This window comes from Humulus lupulus, chromosome 5 (assembly GCF_963169125.1).
Source record: "Humulus lupulus chromosome 5, drHumLupu1.1, whole genome shotgun sequence".
Lineage (NCBI taxonomy): Eukaryota > Viridiplantae > Streptophyta > Magnoliopsida > Rosales > Cannabaceae > Humulus > Humulus lupulus.
Window position 1 is genome coordinate 211,433,699 of NC_084797.1, and position 11,726 is coordinate 211,445,424.

Below are 11,726 nucleotides of genomic sequence, written 5' to 3' on the forward strand. Positions count from 1 at the left end.
TCTCGTGTTGGTCATATTGATTCAAGTACATGACCTCAATAGTGCTTTTTCTTTTGCATCTTACATCTAAATTTTTATAGCCATACAAAGATGGTTTTTTATTTATTTATTTTTATAAAATGAATTCAATAAATCATCGATACAACTAGAGATGAGTAGTGTTTATTCATTTTATATTTGAAAGAAAACTAAAAGAGAAACGATTTAGCACTGATTTTTCTAAGAAAATTGGCCATAATGATCGTTAATGGCTAATGGCACTCATCAAATTAAGTAAAATACATATTTGTTTAAAACATATGGAAAAATAAACCTATTCTTTTTATATATATAGAAAAATTCTGGTGTGGGGTTGTTGAACCGTTCTTTTGTAATCATTATTATAACTAATAAAATATTTATTAATATTTAATTTAAAGTATATATTTTGAGAAAGAATAAGAAAGAGAAAATAATTTAAAATTTAAAAAATAATTTAAATGCTATATTTTTCCTTCATTTTTTTATTATTTATCAAAATAATAAAAAATAGTTATAAAAGTTTAACATTTTAAAAATATTGAGTATATTTACCGAAAAAAATGTTTGAGTATAAAAGTACAATATTTTGAAGACATTGAGTATATTTACCGCAAAAAAAAAAAAATTAAGTATAAAAATACAACTTCTTGAAAAAATTTGATATTTTAGCCGCTATTTCCTCTATAAAAAAATTAAGTAAAAATAAAAATAAGTATGAAAAAAGAATCCGTCAGACAAAAAAAAAAAAATATCTCTCTACTTTTCTCTCAACTAATCAATAACTACTCACCCCTCTCATCTACTCTGCCACTCTCATCTACTCTGTTTCCTTCATTTTTTTATCTACTCATCGTAAAATAGAAATATTAAGAAAAAAAATACAAAGTTGAGATTTTCATATTCAAAAATTCTACAAAATGAATACTAGGGTTTACCCTTATTTTATTCTCATTATTCCAAGCATTTTTTCTTCTTTATTGAATTTCTACTTTTGTCTTTGCTCCACTTAGACCTAGACTTTATAGACTTACAAAATATCTGCAAAAGTGAGATATAGCCAAAAAAAAAAAAAGAGAAAATCTTAATTTCTATGTTCTTATGCTGTCAAAATCTCTCATAAAGTTAAAACTAATTTTCATGTTGTTCATGGTCTACTTTGACTTAGGCTTTGTAAGCCAACAAAATATCTCCAAAAGTGATAAATAGGCATGGAGAACATGATAAATCATAAAATTCATATGTCATTATGATGTCTAATTTTTTCCAAAATCAAATATGATTTTCTATTTTTCACGATCCACTTTGACTTAGGTTTTGTAAGCAATAAAAAATCTCAAAAAATGAGATATAGTGATAGATAATATAATAAATCATAAAATTCACATTTGCTTACGTCAGCAAAATTTTCTTAAAATAGAAATTTGTTTAAAGAGTAAAATCATAAGAGAAAAATTAAAACTTGCCAAAATTCATTACCTCACCGAAATTATCAAAGCTAAGAATGTAGAATTCTAATTAGCTAAAATATCAGTTGATCTAATTTCGCTAATTATTAGGCAAGAACCAAAAGAAATATGTTTTGTCAAATTACTCTTGCTGAAAAAATAAAAAAAGAGACATTCAATATGCAGAAACTTCACTTATTTATGTTTACAAAAGCTTATTCTTATGAGGAAGAATTAAAGTCATGATAAGTCAACATAATGATTTTAATGATTTCCCTAAAAAAAACATAATGATTTTAATGGTTTAAAGCCTGCATAAAGTCATTTTCCCTTGTACACATATACGTATTCAACAGAAGATGACGTGGACTTGCCAAAAAAAAATGATCTGGAAATTCTCTTGATTGTCAACTCACTACTATATGTATCTACGTATATTTTCAAATAAAAATAGTGATGATGCATATATGAATATAGGACAATTATCTTGTAGGGCTTCATTTTAAGCCCTATCGATAGGGCTTTTACTGTTTCTCGACCTCTAAACAGTTTTTGGCGCGGTTTTTTTTTATGATCATGTATATTGTAGTTATTTAGAGCATCCTGTAAATTTTCAGAAAATTCCGAATAGTTTACAGTACCGAAAACTAGATTCAAACATGTTGCTTTCCAAGCGCATAAAAAAAATTAGTCACGCGTGCAACAACATGTTTGAACCTAGTTTTCGGTACTGTAAACTATTCGGAATTTTCTGAAAATTTGCAGGATGTCCTAAATAGCTACAATATACACAGTCATAAAAAAAATCGCACCGAAAACTGTTTACGGGTTAAGAACACTGAGAGCCCCACCGGTAGGGCTTAAAGTGAAGCCCTGTAGGAGAATTCCCCTATGAATATGGCCAAAAAAAAGTGGCGAATACAAAATACATGTTGACAAGATATATCTACTGGGGGTGTGGTATGGGTAAAGTAAATGTGAGAATGAGAATCTAAAATTCTTCTTATGTTTGATTCAAATTTTAAGGGGTAAATTTAATAATTTGTGTGAGTCTCGTATGTATTTTAAAAGTAAAGTGAACATTTTTGTATACAAGAGTTTAATATCACCTCCATCATAAGCCTCTCTACACTTTCCAAGACAACTCAATGACTCAAAACAAACACTCCCTTAAATATTTCAGAAACATGAATAATGAGTGATTCATTTAATTATGAATTCTTTCACTTATTTTGTAAAATATCATAATTTACAAGTGACTTGATCATTCAACTGGGGTATGTTGACAACTCATTCAACTAAATTTATTGAGTTCAGTCACAATTCCAAATTTACCTAAAGTTTACCCAAAATTACAAAAGTAATTAATCTCATGGTAATTAGAATTGTTCCTTTTAATAAAAATATTGTAAATAAAATATTATTCTTATAATTTTGGATGTGTCGAACTCAAATTAATAAACTATAAACTATTATGCTATTAAATTGTTACTGCTGAAATTGTGTTTGAAATTAATTTTAATATATTAAAATTGAAATTTTGCCTTACCGAAGATACTAATTTTTGAGCCAATCCTTTTCTTACAAGGGGACTTGTTATTGCTATAAAATGAGCTGCATAGCACTGCATAGTTTTTCTTTATGTTTGTTAATTCTTTTTGCACGTATCCTTTTCCCGATTTAACGGGGAATTAGGGTGTCTATTTGGATTCAGAATCTTAGTTTGATGAATTATCCCGATGTTCCAAGTATCAATTTTCTTGTTGCATTTTTTTTTTTTTCATTTTCGTTTTGTGGTGGCCTTGGAGTTTTTTTCTTTTATATTTAGTTTTGCGTCGAAGGCTATTTTCAGTGAGGAATTGCAGTCCTTGAGAGGATCCCCGGTTTGTCGTCTCATTTTTGCTGAAGTGTGATAGGGAATGTTAATTCATGAATAACTCCCTTATGTAATATAGATAGGAGTCATTTAGAGGGAGAAAATAATTTTGCACTGCCGAAAAAAAATAAAGAAAAAACTAATTTTCTATTTTGGGTTATTTTAATTTCTTTGAAGTTTGGTTATTTTTGTTTGATTTTTTTAGATTGCATTGATGCACTTTTATTGTAATTCTGGTTAATTGTCTGCTGCCTTTTTATTGTTTGGTGAAATGTAGCACTGGGTTTTGCATATTTAGTGTTTGATGAGAAGAAGTTTTCTATTTTTCCTTCTTCCATATTTTAGGGTATGAATTTTAGAAGAGAATGAAATAAAGAAGTGGAAATGTATATATGAAATTTGAATGGCTGTGAGAGGGACCAACTGTACTAATGCTATATACCTGGAGCAATAGGCGAGTTTAGTTTTAGACAATGAGTTTGTTACATCACTTGTTACAATTTTATAATTTCAATGATATTTTAGGCTGGACACTCATTCAGCTTACTTGTTGAAGTGTGTTGTCTCTGCTTGTTATTATAATTCCACACCTTCTATTGATTATTTACTCTTAGCCCTATTAAGTTTAAAATTGTAATTTTTTGCCGTTAAGTTTTATTTTTTATTTTTTATGGTTTGATAATGAAATTGAAGTTTACCACCATTTTCATATTCATACTGTGATATTGGCAATTGAACTGGTTGAGTTTTTACTGGCTTAATATCTTTCCCAGTGTGTTGGGTACGGGTGGAGTTTGGGAAATTGTGTAACTTGTCTGTCCAAAATTTTTGTAGCACTAGAAGACCAACAACACTGATCATTTCCTTTCTAAGCTAAAGTTATATTCTACTTTGTTCATTAACTGAAAACTTTCAAATATACGAGAGGTTCGACAATGGGTGAGATCCCCATGGCCGACGACGGCTAAGATTCCCGTGAGCTGAACATGCAAATAGGTTTCCAAGGGATGTTCCCTAAAATTGTTTTTGTAATTGTAATTAATGCATTGATTTTAGAAATTAAATGGAATTGATCTTTGTCGTTGTAATACTCACATTATGTATCTAAAAAAAATGCAAGAACACGATGATGATAAAAATTTTGTTTTTAGTTTTATTATAAATTTGTTTTAATTTATTTCAACACAAGTGCATCAAAAGATGAGATATGGATCTATTGATATTGATATTGATCAATTTTTTCAAGTGACTGTCTTGCCGTGATGCACTCTTTCGGCCTAAGGAGTTTCAATTTTTTTATTATTTAATTAATATAGATTAGTTAATTTAATTTAAATATTTATAAATATTTTAATATTCGATGGTACACCACGTGTGATATACAAATAGTTAATAATGCAATTCAATATCAGTTCATGTATATTTTAATTTAAATAAATAATATTAAAAATCACTAATCATGTATAACGTAACGCTTTAAAATACTAAACAAGATTGATTTCTTTGTTAAGATAAAATTAAGATAGTAAAATTTGGAAAAAAAGCTATTCATCCCGGTAGAATTTAAACGCGATCATTTATGTATATAATTTATTTATTATTAAAAAAACATAAAAACAATCTTTTTGGTGAAGAAACACAGGTCTCATCTTTTTGCCTCTTTCATAAAAAAATATTTAACCCATTTAATTATGATTTTGATACACTAATCTCTCAATTTGGCTACTGTGGTGGATTCTATCAGATACCCCATACTTCCAAAACTGTCTTTTTTATACATATAGATCGTGCAGTAGGAGTGCTCACTCGGTGGAAAAAAACAGGTCTGAGATTGTGAAAAAAACCACATCTGGTTTGGTTTATGTATGCCTTGTACTAGTAATTAAGGTGTGTGAGGAGGAGTTGCTTCATGTATTGTAGCTTTGGTTTGCTTGTAGAATGAAGTATTTTTTCCTAAAAGAGAAAAAAAAAATCTCTCCATATCCTTACACTATATAATTGTTTTTCTCTCATTCTCTATTATTATAACACAAATCCACTATATATAATTTTACACTTTCATTTTCCTAGTATCATCAAACACAAACACTTCTAATGTTTTATTGTAAAGAAATAAAAAATATATATATTGCCTTATAAATAACGGTAAAATATGCAAATCTCAAAATGAAGTTTAAAACGATATTCAATTACTTTTTCTTTCTTTCTTTCTATATTTTTTTCTTAAAAGTTACATTTGCTTTGGTCTAAAAGAACACAACAGTAGGCTTTCAAAATTGCTTAGTTTTTTTTTTTTTTAATTTTTTCCAATTTAAATAATAAATATTTTTAGTAATAAGACAAAAGTTGAAACTTCTGTTGAATTTTTATTCAAAGTTTTGTTGCCCAAATTCAAAATGAGATAAAAGATAAAGAAAAATAATAAACGGGTGGGAGATAAATTGAAAGAAGAAGATGTACCTTGAAGATAAGGAAGAAGAAAAGATGAGAATAGTTAAATAAGTGGGTCCCATGGCAACAAATATTTCAAATGTCAGTAATACTTTTTTTTTTAAAGAATGTCAGTAATACTTTAATAAAATAACAAAAAAGCATTTTAAGTATAAAAATTTGGTTATGTGGGACTCTATACATTGGACATGTGGATCGGGAGATAAATTCTATGAATAGCATCACTCAAAAAATTGCGGAACTACTACGACTTAGGGTTGTGCAAAAAATTTTATAACCCGTCCAATCCGAATAAACCGCTCAAACTAATCCGAAAAAATCGCTAAAAAATGCAAACTGAATAAACCGACCAAAATTTAAACCGCCCAATTGTTACATTGGGCGGGTTGAAAATAATTATCAACTCCCAATATAACCCAACCCGCCCAATTAAGAATTTATTATTTTTAATATATTCAAATAAATATATAAATTAATTAAGTTTTGTTTTAACAAGCAAAAAAAAGTTGTCTTGACTATTGTCATGGTTTAACGTTGAAAGTTCTCTCTGTTGTTTTTGTCCGATAGTGTTCGTTCTTTGGCTTTTGTCCTTTGGTTCCATATACACTTTTCATCATGGCGTCAGTCAATGACATCAATTCTGCCATGAATGAAATAAGTTTAGCCGATGAGGATTCTGGTGGAATAGCATTACAAGACTTTCCAGGCGAGCAGGAGGAGGAGACAGATTTCGATTGGCATCTCTGTGTGGTCGGTAGATTCATTGCTCCTGGGGCAATTGATTTTTATGCGATGCAGCAAACTCTGGCTTCCTTATGGAGGCCCGGTAAAGGAGTTTTTGTTAAGGAATTGGAGACCAATAAATACCTATTCCAGTTCTATCATGAAATCGATATCAAAAGAGTGGTAGATGGTAGTCCTTGGTATTTTAACAGGAAAGTGCTGGTGATATCTCGGATGGAATGCAAACTCAATCCCCGTCTCATTCCTTTGAACACTCTTGATCTGTGGGTTCAAGTTCATGACCTTCCTATAGGTTCCATGTCCCACCGTGTGTTGGAAGCAATAGGAGGCTATGTTGGCGTTTTTCGTGAATCATGTTCTAAGAACTTTCAGGGCACATGGCACAGCTTTATGCGCATAAGAGTCTCGGTAGATCTGAATGCTCCTTTGAAAAGAAGGATGAAATTTCGTAAAGGTACAGAGGATTGGGTTTGGGTGAATTTCAAGTACGAAAACATCCCGACGTTTTGCTTTGTATGCGGTCTTATTGGCCACGCTGAGAAGTTCTGTCCACGCCGATTCGAAGTGCCTGAATATGATATTCTACAGCCGTACGGGGAGTGGATGAGAGCCCCGTTTCGTCGTCAGCCTAAACCCATTGGAGCTCAGTGGCTCCGTAGTAGTCCGAAACAGGACGAACCCCCTCCATCTTCATCACATATGCCGCAGTCAGCCCCAGGTACGTCGATCGGCGTCCTCCCAACCGCCGTGATTCGTGCTCCATTTACGCCTACTAATATGGACACCACGATTATGGCCCCAAATCGTGGTCATAACTCCCAGGAAGATACAACTAAGGATACGGGTCGTAGTCAACAGCCCCATTATTCTATGACTTCTTTAGATGAGTTGGCAGGTTCCAATTTGCCTATCCAAAGTAATGCTACTATTATGGTTGAAAATAAAAAAAGAAGGACATCACATAGCGAAGGCCTCATTGATCCAAAAGACACTTGTGCTGAATTGGGCCCAGATCTAATTGAGGAAGAACAAGCCCAAGTTCACTTTGAAGAAGACTTTATACAAAAAAACTTGTCACAGGCGGGCCCCGAGTCGTGGTCCCGCCGCGAATTATGAGTGTCCTCAGCTGGAATTGCCGCAGGCTTGGGACCCCGTGTACCGTTCAATTCCTTAAGGAGTTAACACTCCACAAGAAACCCAATTTTATTTTTTTATGTGAGATTTTCTGCAAAAAAGACAAAGTTGATAGAATTAAGTTCAGTTTGGGCTTTGAGGGATTATTTGTGGTTGAAGCCCAAGGCCATAAGGGTGGTTTAGCTTTCCTTTGGAGAAACATAGAAGAGGCCCAGCTCATCAATTATAGCCCTTCCCATATTGACCTAATAATTTCTTCACGTGGGTCTCCTCAATATCGGCTAACTGGCATTTACGGTGAAGCCAATCGGTCACGACGACATCTCACCTGGAGCCTTATTGAATCTTTGGTCGATCTTTCTCCACTTCCTTGGTGTTTGGTTGGAGATATGAACAACACTTTGAGTCATCAAGATAAAAGCGGTGGCCAGCCCTATCCGCAGTGGTTGATCGATGGGTTCCGAAACTCTCTACAGGTTTGTGGCTTGTTTGATTTAGAGTTACATGGGTATCCTTTCACTTGGGAAAGGGGTCGATCCAATGGTAATCTGATTGAAATCCGTTTGGATAGGGCTTTAGCATCATCGGCCTGGATTAATCTGTTCCCCGAAGCCAAGCTCAGCAATCACGAAGTCACAACTTCAGATCATTGTCCGTTATTCTTGACTCCAATCCCAGCTTCTTATGTTCCTCGGATCAGGAAGTTTAAGTTTGAAAATGCATGGTTGCGTGAACCCATGTGCAATAAGATTATTGAAGATATTTGGGATGCTCATCCCAATTCCTCTATTCAGAATAAGCTCACCATCTGTGCCGATGCCCTGGGTCAGTGGGGAAGTGAAATTACGGGTAATTTTCGGAGCCGTTTAGCTGGGTGTAAAAGTATTATTCGAAGCCTTAAGCCCTATCACGATCATGCCTCCACTGTGAAAATACAAGAAACCTCCTCTAAAATGTTCGAAATTCTAACGCAGCAAGAGATATTTTGGAAACAACGGAGTAAACAGCTATGGCTAAGAGAAGGGGATAATAATTCAAAATTCTTCCATGCTAGTGCTCGAACCCGAAGACGTAACAACCATATAGAGAGTCTTTGTAATGAGGCAGGTGTTTCGGTGGACTGGAATTCGGGGCTGGAGAACCTCATGGTTGAATATTTTCAAACTTTATTTAAGTCCTCTGTCGACAATTGGGAAGAGGTGATAAATTGCATCTCCCTATCTATCACCCAAGCACAAAACGATTTGATGCTTCGGCCTATTGAAGCTGATGAAGTGAAGTCCGCTCTTTTTCAAATGCATCCCGACAAATCACCGGGGCCTGACGGAATGACACCGGGTTTTTATCAGAAGTATTGGCCAATTGTGGGTAGCGATGTAGTCACTCTGATACAGGAATTCTGGCTTACAGAGTCTTTTGACGATAAACTGGCCTTCACTACTATTGTGTTAGTACCAAAAAAGAAGAGGCCCTTGTCTATGCTTGATCTCCGCCCTATTTCTCTGTGTAATGTGCTGTACAAAATCTTGTCCAAGGTCTTGGCGAATAGATTGAAATTGGTTATTGACTATATAATTTCTGAAGCCCAATCGGCGTTTATCCCGGGTCGTCTGATCACTGACAATATAATGATCTCCTACGAGATTATGCATTATATGAAAAGAAAGTCTAAAGGGAAGCACGGATTTATGGCGTTGAAGATGGATATGAGTAAAGCATATGACCGGGTAGAATGGGGTTATTTAAGAGCCGTATTGTGTCGAATGGGGTTTAGTTCTAAACTCATCGCTCTTCTCATGAAGTGTGTCACCTCGACCCATTACCAAATAGCCCACGCAGGAAGGGAGTTTGGTCATATTGTACCAGAAAGAGGCCTCCGTCAGGGAGATCCTCTCTCTTCATATTTGTTTATCATTTGTACTGAAGGCTTCTCAGCCTTACTTCGCGAATACGAGCGTAGAAAACTGATTTGTGGTATTAAAGTGGCTAGAGGAGCTCCTGTCATATCTCATATGTTCTTCGCGGACGACAGCTACATTTTCTGTAAAGCAACTAGAGATGAGGCTGAACACGTACTGCGTTTACTTACTGTATTTGAGGGCGCTTCTGGGCAAAAAGTAAATTATGAGAAATCTTCGGTTTTCTTTAGTCGCAATACATTAACAGAAATTCGAGACACCATTTGTGGAGATCTGGGCATTCATGAGGCCGATGAGAATAGTACATATCTCGGACTTCCTAACATTTTGGGTCGGCGCAAGTCAGTGATTCTGAGTTATTTAAGAGATCGCATTCTCCATCGCATACATGGATGGGAAGGTCGATTCCTCTCCCGAGCGGGTAAGGAAACTTTGTTAAAAACTGTTGCACAAGCTCTTCCCAATTACGCTATGAGTGTTTTTCTATTACCTCTTCAATTGAGCAGGGATATTGAACGTCTCATGTGCAAATATTGGTGGCGATCTTCGTCGAATAAAGCTAAAATTCATTGGATGAGCTGGGATCGAATGAGCAAACCCAAGGCGGATGGTGGCCTTGGTTTTAGATCCCTTCATGACTTCAACGTGGCTCTTTTAGGCAAGCAAGGTTGGCGGTTGTTGAAGTACCCAAATACTTTGGTCAGTAAGGTGTATAAGTCGAGATATTATCCTACATGTAATTTCCTTTCCGCAAACTTAGGTAGCTCTCCAAGCTTCATTTGGCGGAGTATAATGGAAGCTCATCATTTGATTAAACAAGGTGCGGCAGTCAGAATTGGTTCTGGTGCCTCAGTTTCTATCATCTCTGACCCATGGCTTCCAGATAAAGAAAACTCTTTTATTCAGACCATTCATCCAGCGTTGATTGATAAAAAGGTTTCTCAACTAATGGTAAGGGGTTCTAATATGTGGGATATGGAAATATTATTAGACATTTTTACTGAACGAGACATCAATTTGATCTCTGCTATCCCCATAAATGAGCACGATAGAGATGATTGGTATTGGAAGTTCGATCATAAGGGATTCTACACTGTCAAGAGTGCATATGCGCTTTTGCAATCTGAGAAACACGATTCTGCTTCAAGCGATAACTCTGGCTTTTGGCGCCTTCTGTGGCAACTCAAAGTCCCTCCTAAAGTAAAGAATTTTTTGTGGCTTGCTTCTAGAGATTGCCTCCCTACTAGAGTCCTGTTGCGTACTAAAGGTGTATCAGTCGACCCACGGTGTCCCTTCTGCAATATGGCCAGTGAATCGGCCACTCATCTATTTGTTACTTGTTCTTTTTCACAAGTATGTTGGCGCCAACTACAGATTGGGTTTATTCCAGTAGCAAGAGGTACGTTCGCAGATTGGCTAGCTTCAGTTTTTGACATGTATTCAGGAGATAAAAGACATCGGACTGTTATGCTATGCTGGGCATTATGGAAGTGCCGCAATGACTTAGTTTGGAATCATAAAGGTATTGAAGCTGCTGAAGTTGTCGTTTTATCACAAACAGTCCTTAATCAATGGAGTTGTGCTCAAGACAAGACCTTCGATTTATCCCTTGGTTTTGTCTCCCTTCAAGATGGCTGTGAGCAATGGTCTCCACCTACAGAGAATAAAATTAAGGTAAATTGTGATGCGGCATTGTTTGCTTCTCCTCAAAGTTTCAGTTTTTCCTGTATTGCTCGTGATTTTAGAGGGCAGATGCTTGAGGCCATTGTAAAAAATGTGAGAGGTTCGGTATCCCCGGAGGTGGCGGAAGCTTTGGGCATCAAAGAAGCATTGAGTTGGATCAAGACCAATCGTTGGAACAACGTCGAAGTTGAGTCGGATTGCTTAATCGCGGTACAGGCAATCAGGAGTTCTTCAATCCTGTATTCTTATTTTGGTCGGCTCATAACAGATTGTAGGAATTTGTTGTTAGAATTAAAATCGCAATTTGTCTCTATTAAGTTTGTCAAACGGTCTGCTAACACCGTCGCTCACTATTTAGCGAGGACTACGTGTATAGCTTCTGATCGTCATTTATTCGCTTCTCATATTCCTTCTGAACTTCAGACTGTACTGTTGAATGATTTGAAGTGTTAA

General features: G+C 35.0%; 1 protein-coding gene across 1 annotated transcript; it reads left to right on the forward strand.

Annotated features, from left to right (window-relative positions):
- Nucleotides 1-6,408: 6,408 nt before the first annotated feature.
- On the forward strand, nucleotides 6,409-11,726 carry LOC133779929 (uncharacterized). The gene is made up of 2 exons (XM_062219826.1): nucleotides 6,409-7,453; nucleotides 7,774-11,726. Exons 1-2 carry the CDS (start codon nucleotides 6,409-6,411, stop codon nucleotides 11,724-11,726), a joined length of 4,998 nt encoding a protein of 1,665 aa, XP_062075810.1.